This window comes from Podarcis raffonei, chromosome 3 (assembly GCF_027172205.1).
Source record: "Podarcis raffonei isolate rPodRaf1 chromosome 3, rPodRaf1.pri, whole genome shotgun sequence".
Lineage (NCBI taxonomy): Eukaryota > Metazoa > Chordata > Lepidosauria > Squamata > Lacertidae > Podarcis > Podarcis raffonei.
The window spans coordinates 51,786,328-51,805,459 of record NC_070604.1 but is presented as its reverse complement, the minus strand read 5'-3'; the positions used below and the strand labels follow the sequence as shown (position 1 = coordinate 51,805,459).

Below are 19,132 nucleotides of genomic sequence, written 5' to 3'. Positions count from 1 at the left end.
TGATTTTATTCATTTCTCACAGATAGAAGCCTGGAAGAAGTTTAAAGTATTAAGCTTTGTATTTTTCTTATAAACAGCACTCCCCTTCTGTTTGTGATCATGGGATAAAAGCTCTCTAAGCTTGTATATGTACTTTTTTACTGCTACATCATGTAGTGTGCTCTTAAGATTGAGATCTCATTCCCCAGGAAGCATTTTCTGCCTAAGATTAATTGCCCTTTTAAAGTCAGTGTTTGATGGATTCCTTTTGGCTGGCTATATCCTGACTCAGTTTAACCCTCTTTGACCTGACCCCACCGACTATTACCACAGTGTCTGAGGCAGAAATCCTTCAGCATGATGTATGCAGTGCAAACCCCAGGCATGTGGTTCTTCACAGCTTGGATTCAATTAGCTGGATTTTTACTGATACATAGAAGTAAAAAGTGTGCTGTTAGAGCTATTCATGTTTTCATAATTTTGGGGGGACAGGGGCTAGGAGGGGGAACAGCAACAATCCCCCTTTCTGTTAGTGGATGGCTCTGCTGGATCCAAGGCCCTTCCATGATCACAAAGGCGCCAGTTGGATTGTACCCTATATTTACACACATCCAACCATTCCAACTAGTGGACTCTGCCCACTAGGATTTCCACCTTTGTTTCTGTCTTAAGATGTTCCACCCAGGCCTATTCTAATTGCTTTTGTTAGTGGAGGTATGTAATGTAAAGAATAGGGCTTTCTCGGTGGTGGTGCCCCAGCTTTTGAAAGCCCTCACTAAAGCAGTATGCCCAGTGTCTTTTCAGCGCTAGGTTAAGACATTTTTATTTACCAACGTTTTTTAATTTGAATAATTGCTCATTCTTCTACTTATCTCACAGTGTGCTTTGTAATTTTTAATTCTTTTATTTGTTATTTGTTCTGTATTATTATAAGTTTGTTTGTTTGTTTATACCCCACCTTTTTCCCTGTCAGGGACTCAAGGTGGCCTACCAATAAAATAGAAACAGCTAAAAACATAGGAGTTGCATCATTTAAAAACAATTAAACAGTCATAAAATCAAAACTATATATAAATATTTAAAATCCGTTAAAAATATACAGGGTATTACAATAAAAAGAGCATGGCACCAGCCCTTTCATTAAAAGCAGTCAGTTCCCAAAAGTGCTGGAATAAGAAGGTATTCAGCTGCCAGCAGAAGGACAACAAGGAGGGAGCCAGTTCTAACTTCTCTAAGGAGGGAGTTTGGGAGCAGCTACTAAGAAGTGCATTGTATTAGGTTTTAATTATTTTATTATCTACCTGGAATCTTTTAAAACGAAGGCCTATATAGAAATGTTTAAAATAATCCCCTCCCACTGTGCCTTGTGAATTATTATTATTTAATTGTGATTATTGTGCACTTATTTTGTAGTTCCACTCAAACCCAAGTAAGCATTCATTTCACTGTATGTACTTTCGGTAACACTTAGTTGAATACATGCAGTAGGTTGCATCCAATGGTTCCTGTGCATGAATGGAGAGACCCTTGTTTGCACAGTGGGGCTTCCTTTCCCCCCTGCTGTGTAGCCCACCCCCCAGGAGATTTTGGAGGTGGAGTGTGAAGGCAGCAAGGTGAGGAGAAGAAAAGTCCTGGCGAGAGAGCAGAAGCTTGCTCATATGACAGGATTTCATTCAATTTACACGGTGGGAAGAACAGTAAATCTATTTTATAGCCTTATTAAAATCATAACCGTTGCAAAAAAAAAAAGATATTGGTGCATGAATCATTTTATGATTCATATAGCAGAATATTTCCCTTTTTTAGAATTAACTTTTCATTTATCATGAGGGATCATTCAGTTAAATATGAAGTAGCAAGACGATAATCAAAACTACAAATCATGGATTCTGCAGAATTTCACTATGTAATGAAACCAAATGCACTTTGCTTCAACCATGTGTTTGCCTGTGAGTGTCTGATAAGTGATCTGTCTGTTTCAAAATTAGATGGTGAAAAGAAGAACCAAGTGGTGATTCATGGCATAGAACCGATGTTGGAAACGCCAGTACAGTGGCTAAGTGAACATATGAGTTATCCTGATAATTTTCTTCACATCAGTGTTATCCCACAACCTGCAGATTGAAGTGTCAACTGGTATGCATGAGGATCAGCCTTTGATTGGAGCAACAAAGTCAACTTCAAGTTGTGTCAGGCTTGATGAGGGTGACATGACCAAAAACTTTTGCTGCTGCAAGCCAAACAGGAAGAAAGATCCATCATGTGATAAGAGGAATTGGACAGGCTATATTTTGCATCACCCGTGTTTTCTCCACTGCTGTCATTTAACTTCAGCTGTGACATGAGAAACTTTATAAGGCTGCTGTAAGACTTCTGTTTTCTTGTTAAAAAATTGAAGCTGAAAGCATGGGGAATAAGTGGAAATAAGTGCCACTTTGTATTTCTTAATAATAAATAAACAGGGGTATTTTCTAATGTTGCAATGGCTTGTCTTTACAGGGAAAACACTGTTTTATTCTAGAGAAGTATGCAAACAGTTGTATAAATAATCACTTGCAGGAACCCATTATAAAAAGATGAAACTAAGCTAAACTCCTTACTTTGGAGTAATGTCTCTTAAATTTTATACTAGGAAATTGATTTTTTAAAATAATCATCACAGTATGTTTTGTATTTCACAAATTATATTCTGATCATATTACTTGAAATGAAGTCTTGGTGACTGCAGTATATGACAAAGTTTCAAGTAATATATGATTGGACTCTGTTGCATAATTTATATGGAGATGGCCACTGCATATACTGAAATGTATGCCTTATTCAAGCAAGTCCTAAGTCAGAAAATAGTATAAGAAAGCTTTATTAGAATATATTCTTAAAAAGACAAACAAATATATTGACTCTTGTGAACAGCAGCATGCTCCATGTAAAGATCTCCCTCATGCCAGATTATCTGCACAGATTGGAGGATTTAGGGGGATGGGTCTTAAATTTTGTCTCAAGCGCCCAAAGAATGATTGAAGCAAAACCTCAACTGCTGGAAGCAGTGTTGTGCCACTTCCTAGCACTACTTTTCTGCTTTGTGGCAGCTCCAGCAAAGTAGTTCTGTGTAATTGTCATAAAACAAGAGAAAATGATACTGTGATACTAGACTTGCCCTGCATAAGTTAAGAGTTGATAATGCAGAGTTGGCTCTAGAGGATGAAAGGATCTGGCATTTTTTTGCTAAGACAGTGCTGCTGTCTAATTCTTAAGGTTGAAGGCACTATAAGAAAAGTTTTGCTCCGTGAATCCTGCCCTCTTCCTGGCTAAGGAAGGTTTCTTCACCAAGGATTCCAGCTGGAGCCCATGCAGGGGAGAAATGGAAAGGCCTTGGAAGGAAAAATAGAATTTAATAAAACCAAAAAGAAAGAAATACAAAGAAAAATGGGTAGATGAACTGATGTATTTTACAAGAAGGAAAACGAAGACTACAAAGGAGGATTCTACTTAACACTAATCTAACAGGAAACAATCTAACAGGAAATATGGGGTTATTTTACAACTAAATCATTTTTTAAAGTATGCCTGTAAAGCATCTTTACAAAATGCTGAAAAGACTGGAGTTTCCTTCACACTGTTTTGCCTTGAACTTGTCCAAGCATCCTTAAGAAAGATGTGATACTTAGGGAGATAGGAAGAAATTTTTGGTGTAAAGCAAGGCTGTGAAACCTGTGGCCTTCTATATAGTAATGGGTCTCAGTTTCCATCAGCCCCAGCTAGCATGGCCCCCGGTCAGGTATAGTGGGAGTTAGTCCAACAACACTCAAAGGGCCACAGGTTCCTCAACTCTGTCAATAGTGGTCTAATGTCTTTAATCTCCTTTAGTAAAATAAGCAACAATCAGTGAAAGCTAGTTTGGTGTTACTCTGCTGAGAGAAGGATTTGCTGACAGGGGAATGGGGAAGGAGACAGTTAGTGGCAGTGCCTCCCATGTCTGTCCTGGTGAACCCCTAAGCCTTCAGGACAAATTTGGTGATGATAGGGAACTGCAAAGTTGAGAATCAATAATAAAGGCCTCTCTCCCTGTTCTACTGGTGGATGCCTTTTGTCAGCAAAGTGACCCCAACTGGATTCCACTCAATAAGTTGCATTTTTGGCAATGCCAATTTTATACTAAGCTCTTACATAACTGTTTTGCCCTACTCTGGACCAGCCTTCTAAACATGTCTTTTTACCTAAGGCCTTTAAGCTGTAACTTGAGTGTACAAAGCTTTCAATGAAATAATGACAACTAAACTTTCCCTTTTTTTGTACCAGTGTTACTTCTTTTTTAACCCTTTCAATGGCAAATATTAAGAATTAGTATTTTGTCAAATAAAATTTCAGTTCAACAGTTCTGCAAAAATGACTTCATAATTGATTAAATGGAGTGGAATGGAAATATGCAGCCTGTTGACTCCTATTCAAATGTTTATAGGCTGGTTTACGGATTGCTTTACTCATTTATAATAATTAACATTTAACATAATTGAAGGAAATAGTTGCTGGGCATAAAACAACTGTTTTGATGTGGAATGCTTTGATGAATAGGGTGGGCTCCCTGCTTCAGAATATTATTTTTCAGCATATGCAGGGCATCTAAAACAGTGGAGGGGTGTGTGGAGCTTGTGTACTTATGGCTGTAACCTCCCTTGTGCAGTTACTTTGCACAGATTTTGAATGCCTGATGAAGCTTTGTGTCTATTAGGCAGATACTCCTGGAAACCAAACTTGTCTGTATAAGCTAGCACCAGAAAGACATTTCTAGTCCTTAATTCATACACCACACCAAACCATTGTTTTTACTAATCATAGTTCAGGTGTTAAACAATGATTTGAGTGTTAAACACACAATGGTCACACCATGGTTATAAGCTGTTCATTTGCTCTTCATTTTCTATTTGCTTAGCATTATTTTCATTCTACAGAATCTTCTGGAGTTGCAGTAATTGATGAGACTTGGTTTGTGAATTCAGGCATCACACCAAACTACAGCTAGCCCCAAAGAACTGTTTGGAAATGTACTTAAAACATGGTTTTTGATTTATGGTTTGCTTGCCAATTTCAAATGCTAATTTGTCCATTGAGAAATGTAGCTCAGCTTCCTCAGCCATGATGGGATGGGATGTCTGAATTTAATCGAGCTTGCTTTTGTGTACTATAGTCTTGAGTTTAGATATTCTAATAAAGCAGGAATGCAAGAAAAAAGCAAGGGGAAAAAAGCAGTAGCTCACTTTTTCTGGCTATATCGTAGTGCCAGCTATTCACTAAATTAGAAGTAAGAAATAGGATGTAACACCCCTTCTGCTTCGGTGTCATACCAAGGGCAATTTATTTGTTCCCTGTAGCCATTCAGGGAAGATTCTCCCATATAGTCTTGTTTGCATCTTTATGTGTCTACTGTAAGCTTGAGATGGCGTATATTTAGTTGGCCTGTTCCAAGCACCTGATGGCGCAACCAATGGATGGTTGGTAGCTGAATTCATGTGTGCACAATCTCATGATTTAAGAATGCTTTGGAGGATAACATCTGTTTTAAGGAGATTAAAAGTGTGTGTCTCCTTCCAACATTTGCCTTAAAGTGTTTTGAACTAGTGAAATTTGACTCTCTTAGGCTGGCATTTTGCTTAGCAAAAAATGCAACTGCCTATTCATCAGAACATAAATGGAACTTTATCCCAAAACCTGAGTCCTTCTAGAGCATAGTTCTTGGAGTCCTCAGCATGATACTTTAAACCAGAGTAGCCATAACTGATCTCACTTAATACAGTAGCTCAAGACAAAAATCAAGTAGGCCAATGTTGCGGTTCAATTACAGCATCCAAGTCTCTAGTGGTCACTTTCACCCTACGCTATACAACAGCAAAATGAAATTTAACTCGCATATACTTGTGATCACATCTCAAACGTGAGATAACAACAAAAGAGATGGGGAAATTCGAGCAGGTGCCAATTCCTGATATATTACAAACACGCATACACACACAAACCCCTGATTTTTGGAGTAAGTATAAATACGTGTAAAGCAGGTTTTTTTAAAAAAGATCACTGTCATTTTAATTATGTTCATTAGATTAGAATAGCAGTTCTAGTCTAATCTAGTATGCATTTCACCTCTAACATACATGTGATGCACTGGTAAAGTGGCTAATAAGGAAAAGTTACTTGGATCACAGTCACTTCCCCACAGGTCCACATGCACAGCCTCCTAACGCAGTTCTTGAGTAGCAGCCCTACTTTTGCTGCCTGCTAGAAATTCTTATGGAACTCGGAAAAATTGACAATACCATTTTGTGACATGCCATGCAGCTGTAGGCAGGGCCTCCTGTTTAAAATGGACTTGGAGAAAAATCCTTCTAAATGTAAACAAGTCCAGGAGATATCCTAAAGTATTTTTGTTCTGTGAACTGCCCTGAGACCTCCAGGTATAGGGCACTATATAAATTCAATAAATAATAATAGTAAAGTAGTGCATAGGATCGTAGTCACAGAGTATAAAAACTGGGTGGTTTTGAACATGTTTTTTCTTCAAATGTATGGCGACTTTTATATTAAGTTTGACCAATACTCTTTGCATTGTAAGCCTTCTGACAGGGCCTTGTTTAAAATAAATAAATGCTGTCTTGCTGTGTCCTAACGCAACAAAAATAAGGCCTTATAAATAATATGGTCTGGAAATGGAAAATTAATAATTACTTTATCTGCTTGTGCAATTAATGAAAGACTGCTATTGATAATGATAAAGCAAAGCAGCGAGAGTCATTGTACAAACAGGAAAATGTAAATACCATTCTGCTGCCGTTGTAATAAAAAGTACTTCCCCAAGGCCTCAAGGTGATTGTTCCTCTGTATTTACAATGAATGGAATACTATGTTTCTTCCAAGCATGTTTACTTCTGTGAACTGATTAAAATGTCAGACAGGTTTGTTCACTAGATGGAAATACTGAAATAGTTTCTCAGAAAGTAATTCTGAGATAATTGATTTGCATGAATTTATTTTATGGATTCCTTAACATCTTTTGCAAGTAATTGTAATGAGAAAGTTATGTTGGAGCTACACATTATTTGAACTAAGGGGTTCAGAGCAAGACTTTGAAAAGCTTACTGTTATCCCTAGGACAATAGTCATAATCTGGCTGTGCATAAAAGGTTGCATTTTAGCACAAAAGAATAGGAATGTTAGAATAAACACCCTGCTTCAGTTGTGCAGTCAGAGGCACTCTTGATTTGTGCCTGCTATTCCTGATGGGGCACGGAAGCAAGCTTGCCTATCTCCTTAACTAAATTAAGGCCAGACACAATTTTCTAGTTATACAGAGTTCCCCCTGCTCAGATAACTCTGCGGCTTTTCTTTTTTAAAAAAAGAAAACCATCCCGAAACACAGTAGTGATTGGAGAATGTAAATGAGAATATAATAACCAAATAGCAAGTCATGTCTGCATCAGCTGCTGAATTCCTGGCCCAAGAATTTAATGGAAATTGCCCTAATGCCAAAAGGTGACTTTGCATGTTGTTTCCCTTTCCCAATATTCTCCAGCATCAGGTACAATATATCACTTTTCTACTGATGAAATAATTTCCATTTTATTGTTGAAGAAAAAGAGGGAAATACAATGTCTCATTAAAGGCTAGCAATTTGTTTTAATCATTTGCCAGCACAGCTGAAAATAATTACTAATAAATAGGAACAACTGACTCTTAACTTCCCACGCTCTCCAAAATAGTTTGGTTTTCTATTTCTGAGAGCTTGCATCTGGATTTCGGTATCATTTAGATAATGCGCACACAGTGTTTGCAAAGGATGGTGGCACTAAAGCCTGCTTTAAACATGCGCAGATTCCTGTATCCCCATTGAAGAACATAAATTTGCTCTGCTTCATTTTGAATTCCCTTTCATTTTCTGTCTCCCTTTGAAACAAAAAGTGCCATGCCAGCTCATGTCCTAACTCAAAAGCAGTTGGCCTGTCAGAAGCACGCAGTGAGTGTTTTTGTGAAGAAAGGAATTCCCTTTTCTGCATTTTGTCTCTGGCGTTTAATGTTATGACTAGACAGTATGAGGCAACTTTTCACAACTCGTAAATAGAGCAGATTTCAGAAACCATTTTAAGAGGGTGTTTTAATTCAAAGCCCTGTAACTCCACGTTCCCAGATTATCGGACCAAATTCCGATAAGGCTGAGGTTGCTAGTGGTGGGATTTGTTTTCAGCTGGGGAAACCGAGGGCTCCCCCCTGCTGAGTAGGCAAATGGCTGTGGCTGGCATGTGGTTTTTCTTAAATAAAAGGGGAGGGTAACTAATGCATGAGCATCAAGGCATGGAACCCGTCTCACAAGCGTGATGATTCCAGGAAGACTCATGCTGGAGACATAACTCTTACTACACTGTTTGTCATATGAAGACAGTCTAGGACATCCTCTTGGGGAAGTAAAGTACCAATTGCAACTATAACTGGAAAAATGTAAAGAAGTAATGGCTTCTCTTTTTGCATAGGCTGTTAACTGACTTAATTTATTCTTGGTAATTATCCTTTTTCTTTAACATTGCTGACAATTTAATCAAGCTTAGTTGTTCCCAGGTTTTTCTAATGATACCCTCTTTTGCTGGTTGACGGCTACTTTTCTATCCTTTGGCAGATAACAGCCTTGTGGTGGTCATAAAGGTTCTATTTTATATTAATTGACACTCTGAAGCATCTTAAGGCTTGCCCTCAGGAAACTATATGTCTAGGCATGCTTGCTTTTCAGGCCTCCTACTTCAGTGCAAACCCTGTGGAAGAGGATATCAGGAAGAGACTGGTGGCCAGGGGGTGGGGTGGAGTCTTCACAATAATCAGTGTTTAATCATATTTCAGAAGAACTGAAAAGAGGAGGAAAAGGAAAGCATAATAACCATGGAAGAAAAAAAAGGTACAATGAAGAACATGTGATTCATCAATTTCATACAACAGAAAGTTGCCTGTGTAAATTTAATGTTGGCAGCCAAGGATGTAGTGTTGTTACTCACCGGGGTGAATGAGTTTGATTTTCAAGTCATGCCACTTCAAGCAAGGGCTCCCTTTTAGCTCATGTCTTTTATGTTAGAGGAAATGACTCTTAACATCAAGGGCTATGGAAAGTCATTCTTAATTTTCATCTACGGTTCTAAAAAAGATCATAGTAATTATAAATCACCGAGAAGGGTTTGCTCAGCTACTATGATTCTTTATCACTTTTCTTTCTATCACCTGGTGCCACCCAGTATGAAAAGGGATGGAACTAAGAATTCAAAGTGAATCTGGAGGAAATGTATGCTTCACTTGTCAGAAAAATGTGGGAAAGTACTGAAAGCTTTTATCAGAGAGTTGGATCCCTTAAATCTGGTGCCCCATTTTCCAAGACTGGTTCAAACATGCATGTATAACACTTGGATTCTCTGTTCTGCAGGCAGGTTCACATGCATGTGCTGAAGATATGATAAGTGCAACTTGGAGCTCCTTATGCAAATAGACCTCCATTGATACAAGATTGGACACAGCTTTCACATCCCTCACTCTGCTTTCAAAGCTATGCTTTCAACTGAACAGTCAGTTCACATGTTCAGCTACCAGTAGTAATGGGTTGGATCCAGACATACCCTTCCAGGAAGCACTTCTTCCATTTTCCTGCTGGAGGAAGGGGATGGGTGGAGGATTTGAGTCAATTGCCTCCCCTGTTGTCATCCCCCACACCACCTCCCGCCCAGTTCCAGTGGGTCACACAACACTCCAGATCAGCTTTTCATGGAGTCTTTAGGTAGAGGAGGAAGTGGCAGAAATTGCTACTCCTCTCTTCTGCCTATGGAAGCATCTCATGGGGAAAACTCTGCTCTCAAACCCTATTCAAGTGTGCTTGAGGCCACTTCCGTCACCTCCAACCTTGCCACATTCAATGATGTGGTCTGACGGGAGTCTTACAAGCCACCCTGTGATCAGGTACCTTAGACTGCAGTTTCTGGGGAGTAAGTATCCTTAATACAACAAGACTTACATCTGAATAGACATGCATAGGATCACATTGAAAGCCTGCAATCCTAAAGACATTTTTTGGGGGGGAAACCACCGGGTTGTAATCAGGGCTTTTTTTCAGCTGGAACTCACACGAACTCACTTCCAGCACCTCCCAGGTGGGCATCATTGCCATTCTAAGAGAATGAAGGAGATGTTCATGGTGAGTTCCGGCAACTCTAAAAATAGCACCAGTTGTACTTCCGAATGAACATGCATAAATCAAGTGATGTGCATGCCATGTGAATGAGGCCTGTCTATTCCAATTTCTTTCCTGCAGTTTGTCTTCATATTCTGTATGAAAAAGTGGGCTATATTGTTTCTGGTTCGCTTCTGTGGGCTGTTGGAAGGGTGTGTCTTTTCTGGGTCATTTTGTAACTAACAACAAAAAAAGTTTTTTAAAAAATAAAAAATTAATTTTGAAAAGGTACTCAGTGAAGTAATTCTTGTTCCTCCTAAAGGCAGAATAAAATGCTTAAGCAACCTTAGTATTAGACATTATGTGCAGTTCCACCTACACTGACATGAAAGCTTTGTAAACACCTAATCCTAAATGGCAGGCAGCAACTCTGAATGAAGCACATAGATCTTGTGCAACTTTCTGGGGTCCCCCCACCCCCGCTCCCAAAAGAACAATGCACCATTAAGAGTGTGTTCCTGTGCCTTTGGCTAGAGTGGTTTCCCAAACCAAGCTTGAGAAGTGTATGTTCTATGCAAATTAGATCACCCATAGGGAGTTAAATGCTCCATGGTGGTTTATAGCACAACACTTTTATTTGTTTAATTTTGAAATTATATATATATATATATATATATAGATAGATAGATAGATAGATAGACATAAGAACCTTCTGGAGCAGGCCAATAGCCCATTTAGTCCAGCATCCTGTTCTCACAGTGGTCAAGCGGATGGAATTGTTGTGCATTTGATTAAAGTGAATGGGATTAAAAAGTGATTGATTTTTTTAAAAACAAAAGTGTTGAATTTGGGTTGGATTGCGGCCAAACTCTAAAGGGTGGAGGGTGGGGGTCAGGGTGGTAATGATCAACTACAACACATTTCTTCCAAAGAAGTGATTACAGAACAGAGATTTGTTCCTTGACTTACGAGTATATGCAGGTGGAACAGGAATCAACTCTGGCATTAAGTGTTTGTGTGAAAACGGGGTGGAGTGTGAGGGGAAATGAATCATAATCACGACTAAGAGAAACTCTATTACTTAATTACAATCTTTCAAATGAGCAGTGACCCTTTACCTGCAGATGCTGAAAGAACTTCGCTTTTAATGAGTAGGAAGTTACACCTTGTGGCAGATACGCAAGGGCGCCCTGAAACCTGGTGTGAGAGTTAGTCAACAGCTATTGCTACTATTCATATTCAGGATTTTTTGTAGCTCGGTTGCCGTACAGAGAGCTAGAAGTGACATGGTCCCTTCCCAGAGGTAATTCCAATCAGTGTTAAGTGGGCAACAAAATGGGAGACAAGGGAGCTTGAGAAATTAGTAGTAGGGATGGGGTAAATTACAGTGAAGTGGGACAAATGATAAGGATGTACTGCCCTCACTGTGAGAGGCAATATGCTTCTGATATCAGTTGCAGGAAACCACAGGAGGGGAGAGTGCTGCTGCTGCTCTCAGCTTCTGCTTGTGGGCTTCCTGGTACATGTGGCTAGCCATGGTGAGAACAGAGTGCTGGAACTAGATGGCCCTTGGGCCTGATCCAGCAGGCTCTTCTGATGTTCTTATGAAAGGATTTCACAAGCAACGGTGGTTCCAGGCATGTGCGGCAGTGTGGCAGAGAGACAGGAGTGGAAGGACATGATGTCACAATGAGGCCAGTGACAGATGAGTTTGTGGATACCAGTAAAGGGAGCAGGTGATGGGATTGTAGGGAGGATGAGTTAATAGTTCTGAATATTTTCGGAAGCAATTCTCAGCTTCTTAGGAGGGCAGCTGAGGGTATGTGAGTGGCAGACTGGAAAAGAAGCTGGAGCCTGATAATTAAAATATGGTCTCGTGCCGTTGACATGCCCCTGACAAGGGAGGAAAAATGATGCCAGCACTGGAACTCATGCAGTTATTTTCCCTTCCATTGAAACCAATTGGAGTAAAAATATAAAACAGAAAAACTGGGAAAGGGGAGGAGGAAACTGCTGGAAACTACTAGTTAATCCTGATGTCCCATGTGTGTGCGTGACTGCCTGATTGCCTGAATTAAAAGAAAAAAAGTGTGCGATGCTTGACTCACTGTCTAGTCAAGAGAGACATACGTGCATTGTTTGCACAGTGTAGGAAATATAGGTTGTTAGAGTATTAAACACTCATGATTGTGCACCCCCGCCTCTACCCCTCTCACAGTAAATTGACTACAACATTAAGTAAGTTTAAATACTTCACTTAACAGTAATCACAGGTCTCACTCATGCATCGTTCAGTGCTACAGCAAAAACAACACAGGTAAAGTATTCTTTGTTACAAAATACGGAAGTTATTATTAGACACACAGTCTGGAGCCCCAGCCTCAAACTTCTAGGTATGATTGCAGAATCTGCCACAGAAAGCACCAACACCTTCTGCCCTGTCCAGAATGAGGCCAGTAGGGCCTAGTAAGCAGTTCCTCCACTAGCAGGGGTGCCAACTTGAATAAAATATTGGCAGGGCAGGTAAGCCCTACCTCACATAAGTGATCACAAGACGCAACACATGCCCAACATTTGAATGGTAATACCCATCACCTTTTGAGGGGGAGGCTGGCACCCTCAAATATTTTATTGGGGGCCAAAGAGACCTCAACCCCTAGGAATTGGCTCCTGTGTACGCTAGAGACACATTGGATAGCTCTGCCCATTTATTGATTTTTATGTTAGATTAAAGGGATGTGGGTGGCGCTGTGGTCTAAACCACAGAGCCTAGGGCTTGCCAATCAGAAGGTCGGCGGTTCGAATCCCCGTGACGGGGTGAGCTCCCGTTGCTCGGTCCCAGCTCCTGCCAACCTAGCAGTTCGAAAGCACATCAAAGTGCAAGAAGATAAATAGGAACCACTCTGGTGGAAAGGTAAACGGCATTTCCGTGTGCTGCCTCGGTTCTCCAGAAGCGGCTTTGTCATGCTGGCCACATGACCTGGAAAAACTGTCTGCGGACAAACACCAGCTCCTTCGGCCAGTAAAGTGAGATGAGCGCTGCAACCCCAGAGTTGTTTGTGACTGGACTTAACAGTCAGGGGTCCCTTTAGCCTTTACCTTCATGTTTAGATTAACAGCATTTCCATCCTGTTAGCTATTCCATGTTTACCTGTGCTCAGAGGCATATAGATCAGCTGTGAGGGACCTTTGATGCTCTGGAGGTTGCTGAAGTACCACTCTCACCATCCCTGGCTATTGGCCATGCTTGATAGGACTAAGGGGAATCCCACTTCTTCAACATCTTGGGGTGGGCGGGCAAATAGTCTCTCCCCGCCCCCAGCATATGTGACACTATGCATATTTACACAGAAGGACTGGGTGCAATGGGACTTCCTCCTTCCCCAGTGTGCGTGCATAACACTGCAGTTTTTCCTGCTTTTCTGGAATGCCAATTCCACCTCCTTGTCGGTTGTTGTGCAGTCCCCTTCCACTAGGCACTCTGTTTCTCTCACCATCACCCCCTTCCCCAGCACCTCTTTTTACCTTCCCAACCTTTTCCCTCCCGATTTATATTCCTCCTCATTTTTATTAAATGTATGCATATGCTCTAAGTGTTTGTGTTGTAGATTAGTTATTAGAAAACAAAAATGGGAAGAGAAGCTTCATGATGCCAATGGGCAAAGGTAAATGACAAAATGGTGTCAGCAAAGAAAAAGAAGAGAATGAGGAATGAGGGTGTTCAACTAGATACTTAACTAATGGGCTTTGCAGCCGAAGCCCAGAAGTGTTTTGGGTGTGGTGTGATGGCCATCAGACTGTCACCACTGAATTACACCGCACCAATCTAGGACAAGGAGCAATAAGATGGGTCAAACATATGCCACAGGGAGATGGAGAAGCCCAAGAGGGAGTGTGATGTTAAGGGCATGTTTAAGGATTAGCAGGACTGATGCTGATTCTGTCTTGTTCCAAAGAGTTGAAAATTATGGTGCTCGCTTCGGCAGCACATATACTAAAATTGGAACGATACAGAGAAGAGAAAATTATGTTGGCGTGTATCCTTTGATCTGTCACCATAATTTTGGGGTGCAGGTGACTAAATTGTATCTTTGACTTGACTTCACTGTCAAGAGCCCTTGCTTTCTAATACAAGGCCAACAGAGAAATCAGATTATTTGGACCCTGAATATAACATAAGCCAATTGTGTGGGTTAAAAGATTTAAAACAATCACTGTTAAATCTGACACATTTCACTCCAAGCTCTTTATTTTGGTTCTCGGTTAAGAGGTGATTGAACTATTTGGAGAAGAGCCAGACTATGGAATCTCCAGGCCAGACTCTGGCACTGTAGACAAGGAGTCAAAAAGTATTGTGTTGTAAGAACTGCATAGAATTTGGAGACACTCCTTGGGCAAATCAAGAACTTTGTATTAAAATACAAAACTCTCTGGAAAAATCCGGGGGGACCAAGCTTATCTGTGTTGTGTGACCCATCTTGTTATGGTTGGTTTGTTCTTATTCTTCACTCAGCATGGATGTTACCAAATCCAACAAGTTCCAAAGCTGCTGCCATAAAGCACCACTGCAACAAAAAACTTCACATTTCTTGTCTTCTGAGCTTACTAATACCTCTAAATGACTTACGAAAATAGCAGGAGCAATCAATTCTTGAAGGAAGGTGGTGGACTCTCCTTCATGGGAGGTTCTTAAGCAGAGGCTGGATGGCCATCTCTCATGAATGCTTTAGCTGACGTTCCTGCATTGCAGGGGGTTGGGATTAGATGATACTTGGGGTCTCTTCCAGCTGTACAATTTTATGATTCTACAGTTTTATGGAGCTCCTCCAGAGGTGCCTGTAAGACAAGTTAAGCTAAGTTAAGCTTAGATAAGTAGTACTACTGTCTTGAGCACAAGAAGAAGCCTCCTGTGGCTGATCAATGACAAAATTTTGAATTGATTGACATCCCTAGTACAACTTATTCCATCTCAGGACAGGTAAGCCTTCTAGGTGTAGGTTTTGTGTACAACATCAACGTGCATAAAGTAAAAGGGATGCACAGAAGGTCATGTGGTGACGGACTTGTTAAATTATTGTTGTGCAAGGCCTAAATGCCAAAGTGTGGCTGAAGGCACGAGGCAGAACACACCCTACATATAAAGTTAATAATATATAGTGGCCTTCCTCTTGAACATCTAATTGCAGAAATTTGGCTTAACCTGTCGGAAGGGTGTGTTAATTAAGAGGCAGAACCTGATAGACAGCTCTATTTTAAGGGACTGACAAGTACTCATCCTTCCTTTTGAGCAGCTGCTGAGCCCATTTGGCCTCAACACTTAATTCATGTGAGGAAACTGTTGACTGCAACAACCAGTTTTACTTTGCTTTTACCAGAGGCTAATTAAAGTTTTAAGAGAAAAAAACCCATATACAGCTTGGGAGGCCTCGCTGTCATGTCACAAAGGCTGAACACACTGACAACTAATCTGTCATGTGGTCAGGTTTTCTGCCATGTGGTTACTTGCTTTCTTGTATTAGTACAAACATAAGAGTGCGGGTGGGTGTTTTTCCTGCCACACATTCTAATATGTGGTAAAAGTCCGTGGTCTTATCAAGTGTCAAGGCTTTCTCACATTTACCTACCTGGTAGATTGGTAATCTGCCTGAGTACTTAATGGAAGGACAAACCAGACAAGCATTCTTACTATTAATGCAGTTGTTAGTTTGGTTAAAAGTGGAGGGCGAGGTGATTCTTCTTTAACACTAAAACAGGCTTGGGAAACCTCTGACCTACCCAGTGCTGTTGGACTACAACTCCCATCATCCCCATCCAGCATGACCAGTTGTTTGGGGTGATGGAAGTTGTAGTCCAACAACAGCTGGAGGACCATGGGTTTCCTGGCCCTGAACTAAACCTGGGTATTGGAGTGAAGCCCAACCCCTTTAGTCTACTGCCTTAAGATATTCATCTCAAGCCCATCCATTATACTAGAAGTAGACCAGTAGAATGGGAGTGAAAATATTCTTTAAGAAGCAGAGACAGTTAAGGCATGAAGCAGGTTTTGGTCTTTCTGTTAGTCAACTTTAACCGCTATAAAGGTAAAGGTACCCCTGCCCGTACGGGCCAGTCGTGTCCGACTCTAGGGTTGTGCGCCCATCTCACTTAAGAGGCCGGGGGCCAGCGCTGTCCGGAGACACTTCCGGGTCATGTGGCCAGCGTGATGAAGCTGCTCTGGCGAGCCAGCACCAGCGCAGCACACGGAAACCCCGTTTACCTTCCCGCTATAAAGCGGTACCTATTTATCTACTTGCACTTAAGAGTGCTTTCGAACTGCTAGGTGGGCAGGAGCTGGGACCGAAAGACGGGAGCTCACCCCGCCGCGGGGATTCGAACCGCCGACCATACGATCAGCAAGTCCTAGGCACTGAGGTTTTACCCACAGTGCCACCCGCGTCGTTAACCGCTATACCTGTGCTGTATAGCCCAATGGATGAGAGTGTGCTTGGTAAACATCTCTGTCTCCGGTTTGGATACCTTTCCTTAAGGAAAGGTTACAGGTTTTTTGTTTCATTTCTAAGGAATGATTTGTCCCTCCTTGCTTCATCATGGTTTGTAAAAATCCTGGTGTTTTTTTTGTGTGGCTCAAAAGGTAAAAATATTTGCCATAGTCCTATCTCTGAAGTGTTGGTTCTGTATGCATGTATTCTCAATCATAGGGGTGAGTGGAAAATGCATATATATCCCATTCATATATATGGTTAATCCTGGTTTTAAGGTATAAAGTAGGGACATTGTGTGGTAAACTACTTCAAACACTTGGAGTACAGGCCCACTGTACAAATGCCCATTAAAACTTGCATGTGCTAGTTTATATTTATAGATGCACATTTATATTTATATTATATTTATATTTATGTGCTAGTTTATATTTATAGATGACTGTCATAGGGCAAAACTTACTCTGGCTGTCAGGACTTATTCTGAGATATGGCAACCAACAAGATTTTCTGGCTTGAGTGCACTGTGTCATACCATCTAACATTTTCCAATGCCATGTGCCTTCCAAGATGTGCTCCTGGGCAAGTAACATGACCTGGGCATCGTTCCCCCCCCCCCCCCCGCTTTTTTCGGGGTGTGAGAGTGCTGCACCTATAATGGCTATCTAGATTTCACTTGAAAATACAGAATGTCCCATTTTTTCTGGGGCACTTGGAAGGTATGCTGTGTGTTGAGTGGACCCTCTACCCCCACCCCACATAACCTATTCAGAAGATCATATATATATATATATATATATATATATATATATATAAAAACTACTAGTAGCTGAACCCCTTCTTGCCAATCCCTCCAGACCTCACCAGCTCCCTGCCACTCCCCTTAGACTTTGCCAAGCACCTTACAGCTGACCCAAACTCCCACCCTGCCCCTAGGCCTCCTCCCACCTCTCTACACATAGTACCTGCCTCACACAGAGGTGGGCAGCAGCAGTGGCAGCAGAGCAGGCTGGTTGCTGGAGAACTGCTCTGGCATGTCCTGACTGTTTCTCTGCAGCTTGCCTTGGCCTCTGGGCAAATTAAGGCACATACACAACATACATTTAAAGCTTACATCCCCACCCTCTAAAAAAAGAATCCTAGGTGAACTGTAGTTCACCTCTCACAGAGCTTATCAAGCTGCAGTGGCCTAGAGTTTTTGAGAAGGATAGGGTTCAAATGTGCTTTAAATGTGTGTACACAGCCTAGGGTGTGTGATTGCTAAAGTCTCACATGCATCTCACTTTGTAGCATTCCCAATTGCCCTATATTTTTTAAAAAAAGATAAAGGAAGTTAAAAAGAGGGAGAAGGCAATCTGAGGCCTGGCACAAAAGGCCTGGGTCTTAGGCCTTGTGGGGTTAACATCCCAACAATGCCCTGGGTGTAAAATGAATGTTTGCTTCTTAAAAACTGTAATTGCAAAGCACACATGTGCAAAGTGTGCACATTCTGTAATTTGTCATGAACTGGCAGGATGACAGAGGGGAGGAAGAGGATCCCTGCGAGGGGTGTAGCAGACTGGGTAAGCAGGGAATGGGGAAGGAAGTACTCACAGGGTGACGGAGGATGATGAGGGGATGGAGGTCAGTGCGCACAAACCAGAGCAGCAGCACCTATCACCAGAGCCAGAGGGGCCCCAGTCCCCACAAACACATTGGGCCCTGAGGTATGAGGAGCAGTGGGAGTGGTGCTCTAGGAGGTTGAGGCAAGCAAGGGCCCACAGCCCAGCTCCCTAGTTCTGGGAGGAGGGGTGTGATTCCTCTGCTGGAGCAGGACTGGAACAGGTGAGGGTCACCTGCCTCGTCAAGCCCAGATGCTGCAATCAGCAAAGTACAAAAGGGGAGCAGAGCTGAGGGGCTGTGTCTGCTATCCATGTTGATGAACTTTGGCTTGGGTGTTCTTGGACCCCTACAGGGCTGTGCTTTGGAACTGACTCTATCCTGACTGCTGGACTTTGGAATTGGCTTGACCCTGAAGTGTGTTTCCTGACTGTTGGACTTTGCTTGTGTGGATTGACCCTTGGACTTTGAACATTGGGCTTGGTATACTGACTTGCTGCCAGGGAGGCCAGGGGTTCAGGATATAATTGCACCAAAAAAAAAAAAAAAGACACGCCTAAAACAATAACTTTGCACCTTAAACCCCAATGGACTTTCCTTCTTAACAGCAGCCAATATATGTGTAAAGTTTAAATTCCATTGTTACCAAATTGTGCGTTGGAAGAGAAAGAGGTGAGTCCATTCAATTAGTCAGGAGAGACATAATGGAAGAAACCAGGAAGCATGTTAAAACAAAACAAAACAAAACACCAGGGCCTACTAAATACTGACAAGGTCACCATGGTAGGAGTAATTTGTGTTTGTGTGGGTGTACAGGGTGTACTGTCAACTGACAGTTAATGCAGTAACACTCACTGTGTGTCACTGCAATAACACCTGGAGCAGAAGTGAA

At 41.5% G+C, this 19,132-nt stretch overlaps 1 protein-coding gene and 1 long non-coding RNA gene across 3 annotated transcripts in view; one reads left to right on the top strand and one right to left on the bottom strand.

Annotated features, from left to right (window-relative positions):
• The window catches only part of ATG5 (autophagy related 5), a 30,757-nt gene extending 26,403 nt beyond the window's left edge, over positions 1-4,354 (top strand). For both annotated transcript variants that reach the window (XM_053381566.1, XM_053381567.1), the window contains exon 8: positions 1,968-4,354. In XM_053381566.1, coding sequence (XP_053237541.1) covers positions 1,968-2,104 — 137 coding nt within the window. In that variant the 3' untranslated portion in view covers positions 2,105-4,354. The remainder of the gene's footprint in view (positions 1-1,967) is intronic.
• A 3,409-nt stretch (positions 4,355-7,763) lies between these two features.
• Positions 7,764-18,457, bottom strand: LOC128410392 (uncharacterized). Its single transcript, XR_008329487.1, has 4 exons — positions 18,235-18,457; positions 14,790-14,998; positions 9,006-9,142; positions 7,764-8,858 (listed from the first exon to the last, which is right to left on the bottom strand). It is a non-coding gene; the product is annotated as an uncharacterized LOC128410392 (long non-coding RNA).
• Between the last annotated feature and the right edge of the window lie 675 nt (positions 18,458-19,132).